The following is an 11,161-nucleotide window of genomic DNA, read 5'->3' as shown; positions in this document are numbered from 1 at the left end:
CTTCCACAGCACAACACCCCGTAACTGCATGGGGCTCCGCAGCCCCAGTAGAGATTATTTAGGGTAGGAAGGGATGTGTGTCTACAAAACTGTCTGTGGATGAATGGATGGGATCGATCATTCCCTGGGAGGAATCAATGGAAGATCTGTGAGCCCCTCCGGGCTCCTTCCAGCGCCGGTGCTGCATGCAGGGGATAAAGCTGAGCAGATGAACTGTGCCAAAGAACACTGACTGCTTAACACTGGCCTAAATCCGAGAGCAAAATACAGAGGAGAAATCTGTTGGTGTTGGTAAACGTGAAGAAGATGGCCAGGCAGGGGGTCTGCTCGGAAATGCATAAATAAATAAATACTACTAATAATAATTAACGAGTTTTTGAGCCCTGGGTACAAGAATAGGGCTGGGGGATCCCAGGAGGGACGGGAGAGGGACGGGAGCGCGGGGAGGGGTGGGGAGGAGGAGGGATGGGGGGTGGATAGGGACGGGAGAAAGAGGGGAGGGGGCTCTCGGGGCGGCGCTCGGGTCCTCGCTACAAATAGCGAGCGGTGCTCGTCCCGGTGCAGCCATGCCGACCCCACTGCGCCCCGCGCTGCTGCTGCTGCTCTGCGGCCCCGTCCTGCTGCGCTCTGCACCCCCCCGCTGTCCCCCGCTGATGCTGCAGCTGCTCCGCGCTCCCCCCGCACCGCTCCGCGCAGCCTCCGCCACCGCGCTCAGCATCGCCCCGCACGGTGAGTGAGACCGGGACCGGCGCTGTCCCTGCACGTCCCTCTACGCTGGGACGGCGTTGTGCCCACACACACCCCTGTCCCGGAACTGGCATCTCTCCCGATGCCGTATCCCTGAGCATCTCCTTCCCCGAGCTCCCCTACCGCGGGATCAGCGCTGTCCGTGAGCATCCCCCGTTCCTGAGCATCCCTATCCAGGGACCGGCGATGGGGACAGCACAGTCCCCATGCCTCCCTGTCTCAGGACAGGCACTGACCCCGAGCATCCCCATCCCAAACATCCCCGTCCCAAACATCCCCATCCCAAACTTCCCCATCCCTGAGTATCCCCATCCCAGCCCCGTGGGTGCTCACTGTCCCCACTTACCTTCCAGGCTCCCTGCAGAACGGCTCCCGCTGGGCACTCTCCTTTGACATGACATCCCTGTCTGGCAGCCAGGAGGTGAGCCTGGCTGAGCTGCGCATCCGTCCGCATGCTCTGTCCTTGTCCTTGTCCCACAACATCACCATGGACATCTACCACAGCCCGCGGCCGCCGTGCCGGGGCACCAAGGAGCTCTTCCTGGGCACCGTGGCTGGTGGTCCCTCATCCCATCAGGCCGGTTGGGCAGTGTTCAACATCACCAGCACCCTCAGGGCATGGCTGCACCAGGACACAGCTCCTGATCCCGCAGCCGCCCCGCTCACTGCCCCACCGGACCCCCAGGAGACAGCAGTGCCCCAGGAGCTGGCAGACAGCGTCCTGCTGCTCATCTTCTCCAAGGACAAAGCACCTGGAGAGCACAGCCTCCTCAGGGCAGTGGAGAGCTCCAAGCACGTCATGCGTGATGGTCCCAGGGATGTTGGCAACCGTCGGCACCGCCGCACCAGGAAGGAGAGGCAGAGGCTCAGGATGAACGATGCTCCTGCTGCCAGCCAGGGGGACGAGGCCAGGTCCCTGTGCAGGAGGGTGGACATGACGGTGGACTTTGAACAGACGGGCTGGGGCAGCTGGATCGTCTACCCCAAAAAGTACAACGCCTACCGCTGCGAGGGGCTGTGCCCGTCACCTGTGGACGAGAGCTTCAAGCCCACCAATCACGCATACATGCAGGTAAGAGGATCTTGCTGCCCCGTGCTTCCACCTTCCCTGTGCCCCACGGGGATGGGAGCTGATGCTGTGTCCCCGTGTGTCCCGCAGAGCCTGCTGCAGCTCTACAAGCCCAGCCAGGTGCCGTGCCCTGCCTGCTCGCCCGTCAGGATGAGCCCCCTCTCCATGCTGTACTACGAGAAGGGTGAGATCGTCGTCCGCCACCACGAGGATATGGTCATCGAGGAGTGCGGCTGCAACTGAGGGAGCTCAGCCCCCACTGCGCCGAGCCCACAGCTCCTCTGCATCCCACACGCCTGCAGGTCTGGCTGTGCTGGGACAGGAGCAGGGATGCAGCAGGGAACGTCCCCTGCAGAGGCAGTGCTGCAGGGCGCAGACAGACCCAGGTGATGCGTGGGGAGGTCACTGGGCGCTGCTCTGCTGGAGAAGTCTGAGCTCCCTGAGCTCTCTCCTGGTTAATGCTGTGCGGGGCTCTGTGTGTTGCATACCATGAACACCTCCTGGTGCTGGAGGATCTCCGAGGGACACCTGCAGCACTGATATCCATCCACGCTCAGCATCCAAAGAACTGAGATTTGCAGCGTTCCTCAAGGCTTTGGGCATTTTCTTTGATGTTTTCTACTGTACTTTGAATAAAATTCTATCAGATTTGTATTAAAAGTTTCCAGGTGAGCTGGGTGCTCCTGGAAGCAGCATATCCGAGCCCCCCTGCCCTCCTGCCTGTCCCAGGTCCCCACCCCTTGCTGTTCCCATCTGCACTGGGCTCACACTTTCCCAGCCCCTCGCTGGATCGGGTGGTAGAGAAAGAGCTATGTTTGTACAATCCCTCAATAAATTATGTATTTAAGCAATACTTGCTCAATCTGTGCCTCTTCCCACCTTCTCACCCCTCCTCTCTTCGCTGCTGGGTGGTCTCTGGGATGCACCCCCCGAGCTCTGGTGCGAGCAGCTGGGCAGCAAATGGGTGTCCCGACCTCCCACGAGCAATGCACAATCGCAGCCCCCCAGTGCTCTGCCACGAGGCACAGCCTCAGGCATGGGGGGGGGGGGGGTCTGGGGGCTCCCTGTGTGCAGCACACGAAGGGTTTTGTAGAACAAAGGAACCCCCCCAAACGATGCCATGGGAATAAATATCGCCCCGCCTGCTCCAGGAACGGGAAAACGAGGATGATGAAGGAGGTGTCCTCACCCTGATCGCAGATTGCGGGTTGCTCAACAGCAAGCCGGGAAGCACCTGCAGCCTTTGAAGGGAAAAGGACGGCTGAGTGGATTTTCCATTTATTTACCCCTCGGAGATAAGGGCAGGGCTGCGCTCTCTCACTGCGGTAACCTCGAGCGGGGAGGGAAGGTGGGGGGGAATGGGGCTGAACCGCTGCCCCGTCGGACCCCCTGCCCCGATTCCACATCTCCAATCCACATCCCGGCGGCGGGGAAACAAAGCTCGTCTGTGTCCCCTCTCCGTCATTAGAGGGTCATTTGCGGGAGCTGTTAAGCGCTGGGAGAGGGCGGCCGTGCTGCTAACCCCCGGCGGGGGGCACACACCCGCGGTCTGGGCTCCGCGCTCTGCCTGCGATGGGCCCCACATTATTTCACCCTTCCTTTGCATTTTAGGAATGGGCTCTTAGGTACTATTGCACCGAGAGGGAACAGAGCATCTCCCTCCCTTGCCTGCCAGCTCCCTGCCCTCTGCCCCTCGCAGCCCCTCGTGGCCCCCAGACCCTCTCCAGGAGCCGTATCTCCGACATCTCAGCCCCTCCATCACTTCTGTCTGAGGGCAGCCTCGGGTTCAAAAGTTATCGTGGGCAGACGGCCCCGTGAGAGCAGGGGGGGAAAACACAGACTGGGATTGTGGCTGCTGGGGACATCAAAGCTGCGCCGTGACAGGTACCAGCGCTGGGGATGGGGATGGATCTGCGAGCTGCTCTGCCCAATACACATCAACTGCAGGACAGACTCAGGACAGTCAAATTGTAGGGGCAGCAGCAGACTTTGGTGCTGCTTGCTGTGGGGTCCTGCTCTCCAGGGAGCACGGCCACGCTGTGCTTATGGGGCACAACACCAACTCTAACCTCAGACCCAACCCTAACCCAGTGTCAACCCTTCAGCAGCCCGTCAGGGGCAATGCATGGCAGGGATGGGTGGAGGGGATGCAGGAGCCCAATGGCTCCAATCCCACCGCAGCCCTCCCGTGGGCACAGCTCTCTGTGGCACCATCTCCTGCCCCAAGTTTTGTACCCAGGTGCTGCTCTCTGCTCTGTGGAGCCCAAGGGTGCACGCACCCCAGGAGGCGATGATAAGCACAGTTTATTTTGGATGTATGGGGAAAGAAGGAGTGAGAACAAACAGATGGAAGGGCTTATCAAAGGCACAGGGCAATATTTGCTCAGTGGGTTGATTAAGGCACTGTTCAGGTCGGGCAGGCAGCACCAATCCCATGACTGGAACGTGGAGCGGGACGGAGGCTCTCCGCTGCAGACAAAAGGGGCAGGGAGGGAAAATGCAGTGACAAAAGCAACACTTGTCCCCTTATACCACCCTGGAGCATCCCAGCTGTGCCATGCAGCCACCCACAGCCACTTCACCTCCCACTGTGCACACAGCAGTGCCGACACCACCGCCTGTCCCCGCTCCTGGTGCAGAGCAGTGGGTGAGGAGCAAACGCTGACCCAGAAGGGGCCTTCATGGGAGCACCAAGCTGCTCTCTGCTCGGCTCGGAGCCCCAGGCACGAAGGAGATTAACCCAAAAAGCCTGGCTGAAGGATGTGGCACTGCAAAGGGGTGCCGGGGATGCACAGTTCCACACCACCTTCCACAGCTGTGTGGTGCAGCACTGAGGGCACTGATGTGCCCATGGCCCCAGGGCCCAGTTCTGCTCATCCTGCAGGAATCCCAACCTGCACAGACCCCGATTCACACCTGGCCAGGTGCTCCTCCCTCTGCCCCACATCGCTGGGGTGGGCAGCAGGGGCTTTGATGCTCCCCCAGATCTACATATGCACGCAGACACCGATGCATAGCTATCTCAGGCATGGACAAAATACTTAGCACCTAAATGCGTGCTGCTGCATACTGTGACCCCCTGAGCATGGGGGAAGGTAACAGGGTTTAGAGGAATTACTTGCAATAGCTGTCACTTGTTCAAAAAAAACCCCTCAGAGCTGCTTTTGTACTGATACAGAAACCCACCACGTTGCACGGCCACACCAGCAGGCAGCACTCAAAGGAACGAGCAAGTGGCAGGGCTCTGCCCATCTCTGTACCTTACAGATAACTAAGTACATCTGTTTACCTCAAGATAGGGACTTTTTTTCTTCCTACCACGCCTGATCTCAAAGGTTATGCAACTACTTTAACTGTAAAGTCGTGCTTGTGATGAATGACAAACGTTTTGGTTAGGGCACAGCAGGACAGCAAGCTCCAGCACCAAATGCACGCACCTCACTGCTGCAAGCTTCATCTCATGAGCCTGTCCCAGCTCTTTGGTCTACCCCAAAGCAACCAGATCAGACAAATTAACACCACGGGGCTGAGGTCTCCTCTAAATCAACATCTGGACCAGAAAGCACAGCTGGAACTGCCCTGGTTCTGCAGAAAGCAGGTTAACTCCAAGCACACGTGAACCCACAACTGCTGCACAGCGCTGTCAGCAATTCAGCAGTGCCATTTCTCTGGATGTATGAATTTAGCTGGAAAGAAGAGTCAGGCCCAGCTGCAGGTCACAGCACACAGCAAGAGCAGCTGCTCGAAAAAAAACCCCAGCAATTGGTGCTGAGCTGCAAGACTGATAGTGACACTGAAGGCAGCGAGATTGAATGCGTTCCCATTAAGGCTTCAAAAAACACTTAATCTTATCTTAAGAAATGCAAGTTTTATCTGCATCAATTGCTTTGACTGTTTCTTTTGTTACTTGTTATTAAAGGCTTGCATATCATAATGCCACCATTGAGCTCAATTAGCAGATATTTAAGTATTATCGTCCAAGACTGATTTAAAGAGACACTCATTGTCTTTTAGGAAGTCCCAAGTTCAGGCCATGTCCTAATACGCTTTCTTTTCCTTTGAAACACCTCCTCAGGCATTAGCACCATCTCTAAAGCAACGAAACAGCAGCATGTTAGAGACTACTGCATAATTCACATTCGTTAAACTGCACGGAGACCAGAAATGTAAATGCATTTTTTTTGGAGAGCTGAAGTTTCATCCCTCAAAAAATCAAGCAAACTTACTTCCAGCCTCCCAGTTAAACTCACAAGTCTTAATTCCTTCCCATTACATGCTAAGAAGAAGAGGAATGTGTAAAGACACGAGTTTCAGCATGAATCATAAAGAAACCCTAGGAAACATGACAGTTTCCTCACATGCTGGAGAAGATGGGCAGTTTTGGAAGGGCAGGAGCTGCAGCACAGAGCAGTCAGGGCACTCTGTGCACTGCTCAGCTGCAGGTGGCTCCTACTGAACTCGGTGAGACACTTCACCTATGGCCTGATTGAGCCTTGCCCTCTGGAGAGGATGAGTAGGAGAAAAACTCAGGGACATCTGCACCATGACCTGGCAAAAGAATGATCTGAAAGCACACGATGGAGAGTTTTTGATCACTGTTTCTGGAAGCACACTCAGAGCACACATTTCCTGCAGTCATCAGGTGTTGATCCTAAGGCTGTCTGCAAAACCACCCCCATTCTGCAACAGGCTGCTAGTTTCCATAACCTGGAATGAATACAGGCCAGAAACAATATTTATTGCATACCAGGAGAGTCAAAATGATTTATTTCTCCCTTATATTGCATTTCTGTAACTTTTACAGTATTAAAATGATTAACAAAAGCATAAAACTGGAAACAAAAACAATCATTGAGACTGTCTCCCCTGGCACCCCACGGCCCATCATCAGCAGGGACTGCACTGTGTATTCACACCCACACAGAGAGGCTGAGATTCAGTCCTTGTAACAGGATATACTCTGTTCTCAGAAGGGAATAAACTGCCTTTCCCAAGAAACAGGAAGGCACTCAAGGCATGGGCTGCTGTAAGCCTGGCTGGTGGGAATCCTCAAACAAGGTCCTGGTTCTTCATTGGAGAAGCATTCTCAGGGCACGTGCTTTAGATGTCCATGTCAAACTGCTCTTCTTCACCTGTTGAGACAGAGCAAACATACGAGAGTCCTAAAAGCTTCAAATTAAACAGCAAATATTGTACTCAAACAACGTTCAGCTGTACCTAAGAAAAGTATTTGTTTGGACTTCAGCTCTGCATTCAGGAAGCAAGTCTGGCACCAAGAACAGCCTGTGCAAGCAGAATACAGGCCCTCTGCTCAGAGTGAAGCACAGGCAGACGGCCAGGAGGAGAAGAAATGCCCTTTGTGTAATTCCTACACCTGGATTTCACTGCTACAGACTTCTGTTGCCAGTGACAGAAGAGAGTACATTTTACCTTAGTTACCTGTATAGCTGTCACCTGTCATGCAGTCTGATAGGATGCCAACACGAATAGCAGTACTCTATTTCTGACAAACAGAACTTCTCTGGATTAAAAAAAAAAAAAAGGCACAGCCAAGCAGGCACACAGCATGCAGCCAGTGCTTCAGTTTGCCAGAGTCCAGTGAGCCACTAAAGGTCACAAGTGTGCAAAAAAGCCATTAAGCAATACTGACCCTGCAAAGATTTCGCTTAGAGTAAGCAGGGAAGCCAGCTAATGAGTCTTCAGACCTTTATTTTTAGGGATAGGACTATCAATCACAGGTTCAGGTTCCTTCAAGAAGCAATCTCAAGAACAGCAGTTGCTCTTTTTGCTCAAGTAACTTTAGATGTGTTCATGTGCACACCGTGGTCAATGTCCTCTATTCTACCGTGGACCAACTTCTACCCTGCAATCTCAAGCACAACTGCAAGCTTCTGCAGAAAGCAGCCAAAAACTCCCAAACAATTCCTACTCTGAATTGTAATTTGATTAAAAAAAATGCGAGCAGCTGAGATGTGGCAGAGGATAAACATGGGCAAAAACAGCTGCACCCGTTCTCTCACCACAGGACAGATCCCAAATGCTTAATTAATGAGGAAAGTAGTAACATCACAAATTACAGTGAAATGATTAAGAACTTATCAGTGTTGTCCGTGGTTTACAGGGATCTCCTGGCTCCATGTATGTAAGCTTCTGTATTTCTAGGAAACTTTGCACACTCACTTGTCCTTGTGTACCCACCTACATTCGCTTTCTCATCGTAGTTCTGGACATGGTTGTTCTCAATCTTTAACTCCTCCACAATTGGGCTGGTAACACCTGGAATGTCCGGAAGGTCAGAAGGTGGTGTTTTGGCAACCGGAGAATTACGGCACTCCATCAGGAATTTACGATCATAAATTATCCTGGTTCCTGGAAAGAGAAAAAACAACACGGTCAGATTTTAGCATTTTGATGTACGAAAGACATCTGTGTCATCTCCCAAGCACCAGCTAATGCTGCAAAGAGGAAACACAGGGCTCCAAAACTCCCACCAACGCTGCATGTTAGGTGGAAGGGTCCAGAGCACAGGAAAACCCACAGAAAACAGAGTGAATGTTTAACCAGAGGAAGTCCTGCCCCCCCTGCCTGAGCAATGCACCTCCAGCAAGGCACAGAGGGAGCTGCAGAGCTGGGACTCTGTGCTGTTTTCTAGGAATAACAGCAGAACGAACAGCACATTCCTAGTAAAGGAACTGGTGCTGGAAAAAGCTCAAAACCACACACAGAAAACGGATTCCACCAAACAGTCCACAGCCCTAATTCAGGAATTACTGACAAACATCTTTTTTCCCCTAGAAGGAATGCTGCAAACCGCCTTGCTGCTTCCCTCCCAGCACAAGGGAAAAGCAACTTCTTGAGTACTGCCTGAAAAGCTTTAGCTACAAGTACACAAATGCAGGAAAACAAACTCCAATAACATCTGCCCAGCAACATTAAACTCACTTTGTTTTGAAGCACTGTTAAAAAAAAACCAAAACAACAGTATATTACGTTTCAAGGACGCCCTGCTAATGAGTTCCCAAAACAATGGAAACTACTCTCCAATAAAATATTTTGAGTTTGAGCCATTCTGCTTGATCAAGGAGGGGAATGAATCCAATTCAGAACCGCAGCGTGGCAGCTGGCCTGGATTCGATAAGGACAACTGTCAGCCTGAGCACTAAGTGTTAAATTACAGGGAGGTTGCGAGAGCAAGGACAGCAGTTCCTAGAACTGCAGCTCATGTACCAAGTATCAGGAGCACAGTCCATAACGGGCAGACACAGCTCTCTCTCCCATGCATTCATCTGCTGGTTCACGTGCCCAGCGCTCCTGAAAGCTGACACCCACAGCAAGCAGAGCAGCGGCTGTCAGAGGGGCTCAAGCTTCCAAACGGGGCTTGGATGCACACAGCAGCTCTGCTGCAGCTTGCATGTTGTTCAGGCACACGTGGGCTCGGGGAAAGACAAAGTGTGCCCTCAGCAAAGGGAGTGGTGCCAAGGCAAGCATGAAGGGAATACCAAAGAACAGCTTATGCTGAGAGGTCACACGTCACCTCTTACACGCTCCTCGTTCCCTTGCACTTGTTTTTAACTTCTGCTGCCCACAGTCAGGAAAACCAGCTTTTTCCTGTGCTATCAGGGACTCTCCTCACCCCACCAAATCTTTGCTGAGCCGTAGATCACTCTGGGGCTGGCACTGAGCCCTCCTTGCACCCCTCAGCTGAGCGCTGCCTGCAGGCAGAGGGGGCTTCAGAGATCCCTGTGCTCAGTTATTTCGAGCCGAGGTTTGGCACGGCAACGATTTGCTTCTTCCTTCTGACTTCAGCAACTTTGCAGTAAGTCTCAGGCTTCTCTCAGCAGACATTTGCTGGTGCTCTCCAGGCTCGAGCTGGCTCACAGCACCTTTAATGTTTCAACACAGGCAGTTTGGTGTGAAAGGAACTGAAAACCATTCTCAGAACTGCTCTCCTTTGGGACCAGGGCACAAAAGCACTGCGCTGTCACAGGAGAGCCAAGGGCTTTGCCAGGCGTGCACACCCTCATAGCAAACAGCTCCGTGCTTTCCTTCCACATTCTGGACATTCATTAACTCTGCAGCACAGAAAAACAAGCGATAACCCTGGAGGCTTCGTTGTGCAGCACTGCAGCCTTATTATCCACCTCATTCAGCTACTCGGAGCACGCCTCAGAAGCATTCTGTTTCTCCTCTCTTCCATGACATGATTACTGTGAGTGCTATTTAAGTGCCTTCAGCTATTTGCTGCTTTCATCGGAGGGAGGACGTGGCAGAAATAACACAAACCCTTCAGTTTCCCAACCCCAAACACGCCTGCACCAGCAGCACCGACTTCCCTTTTCTCTCTACGTTTTACCCTAGGGAACATTTTATGCTGTAAAGAAAACGCACGTCCGAACGGCTCACAAAACACAATGCTCTGCCTCTGTTCGGTTTGTTCTCCTGGCACAGCTTCAAGAACGGTTTCATCATCCACGCTCCTCACATCAAACCTTTTTCAGCAGCGGGACTGATTTTATAAGAGGTGAAAAAAAGAGAAAAACACAAATCCGAGCCCTGGGAGCTGGAGGGCCGCCCCAAGAAGCCCCGCACGGCCCCGCTGGGCCACGAGGAGCCCCGCTAAGGAGAAACCCCCCAAAAAACCCCAACCCACGGCTCCACCGCACAGCACCCCCCCCACGCCGGACCCCTCCGCTCGAGTCCAGGTCCACAGCCGGGCCCAAGCGCTCACCGCCCGGCGTGGTCCCGAAGACGGTGCCCCCCGGAGTGGTGCTGTAATCGCCGGGAGGCAGCGGGGCGCCGTCGGGCAGGGCAAGGCGCTTGCCGGGGCCCGGGATGTCGCGGCTCGGTGTCTGTCCCTGGCAGCAGCGGCCCGACATGGCGCCGGGACGCGGGCTGCTGCTGCTGCGGCCGCCCCGCCGCCTGCCCGCCGCTTCCGGTGTAAGCCACGCCCCTTCCGCCGCGCGGTGCGATGGGAAACGAAGAGGGGGCGGGGCATACCTCGTGGGCGTGGCCTAGGCTGTTGAGGGCGTGGTCGAGTGAGAGGCGTGGTCCAATGAGGGGGCGTGACGTCAGGAGCGTGGTCTAATGAAGAGGCGGGGCTTATAGAGAGGCGGAACACGCGTGGTTTCTGTGCCCGCTGCTCCCGGTGCCCCTTACCGGTACCTGATGGTCCTGCAGGACGCGAAACCAATGCGGTGTTACAGGGATAATGTGCTGCCAGTGCTCCCAGTGCTTCCAGTAACCCTTCCGTCCACTTAAGAGCTCCCAATGCTCCCAGTTCTCCCAGTGCCTCCTGCCTATCCCAGGGTCTCCGCATGTGGCAGTGCCCAACCCCTCTCCTCGCTG

At 54.2% G+C, this 11,161-nt stretch overlaps 2 protein-coding genes across 2 annotated transcripts; one reads left to right on the top strand and one right to left on the bottom strand.

Moving 5' to 3' along the window:
* Positions 1-614: 614 nt before the first annotated feature.
* Positions 615-2,639, top strand: NODAL (nodal growth differentiation factor). The gene is made up of 3 exons (XM_010723165.3): positions 615-729; positions 1,101-1,819; positions 1,907-2,639. Exons 1-3 carry the CDS (start codon positions 654-656, stop codon positions 2,057-2,059), a joined length of 948 nt encoding a protein of 315 aa, XP_010721467.2. The 5' UTR covers positions 615-653; the 3' UTR covers positions 2,060-2,639.
* A 3,912-nt stretch (positions 2,640-6,551) lies between these two features.
* Positions 6,552-10,787, bottom strand: EIF4EBP1 (eukaryotic translation initiation factor 4E binding protein 1). The gene is made up of 3 exons (XM_010723164.2): positions 10,545-10,787; positions 8,015-8,185; positions 6,552-6,948 (listed from the first exon to the last, which is right to left on the bottom strand). The coding sequence occupies exons 1-3, from the start codon at positions 10,690-10,692 to the stop codon at positions 6,917-6,919; spliced, it is 351 nt and encodes a 116-aa protein (XP_010721466.2). The 5' UTR covers positions 10,693-10,787; the 3' UTR covers positions 6,552-6,916.
* Between the last annotated feature and the right edge of the window lie 374 nt (positions 10,788-11,161).

Source organism: Meleagris gallopavo, chromosome 24 (genome assembly GCF_905368555.1).
Source record: "Meleagris gallopavo chromosome 24, MGAL_WU_HG_1.1, whole genome shotgun sequence".
Classification (NCBI taxonomy): domain Eukaryota; kingdom Metazoa; phylum Chordata; class Aves; order Galliformes; family Phasianidae; genus Meleagris; species Meleagris gallopavo.
This window is presented reverse-complemented; position numbering and strand designations above follow the sequence as displayed.

Coding starts and splice junctions, on each gene's coding strand:
- NODAL (XM_010723165.3), top strand. CDS start 654: ATGCTGCAGCTGCTCCGCGCTCCCCCCGCACCGCTCCGCGCAGCCTCC. Junction 730..1,100: donor GCTCAGCATCGCCCCGCACG/GTGAGTGAGACC, acceptor CTTACCTTCCAG/GCTCCCTGCAGAACGGCTCC. Junction 1,820..1,906: donor CCAATCACGCATACATGCAG/GTAAGAGGATCT, acceptor TGTGTCCCGCAG/AGCCTGCTGCAGCTCTACAA.
- EIF4EBP1 (XM_010723164.2), bottom strand. CDS start 10,692: ATGTCGGGCCGCTGCTGCCAGGGACAGACACCGAGCCGCGACATCCCG. Junction 8,186..10,544: donor CTTCGGGACCACGCCGGGCG/GTGAGCGCTTGG, acceptor TTCTCTTTCCAG/GAACCAGGATAATTTATGAT. Junction 6,949..8,014: donor CGATGAGAAAGCGAATGTAG/GTGGGTACACAA, acceptor CTGTCTCAACAG/GTGAAGAAGAGCAGTTTGAC.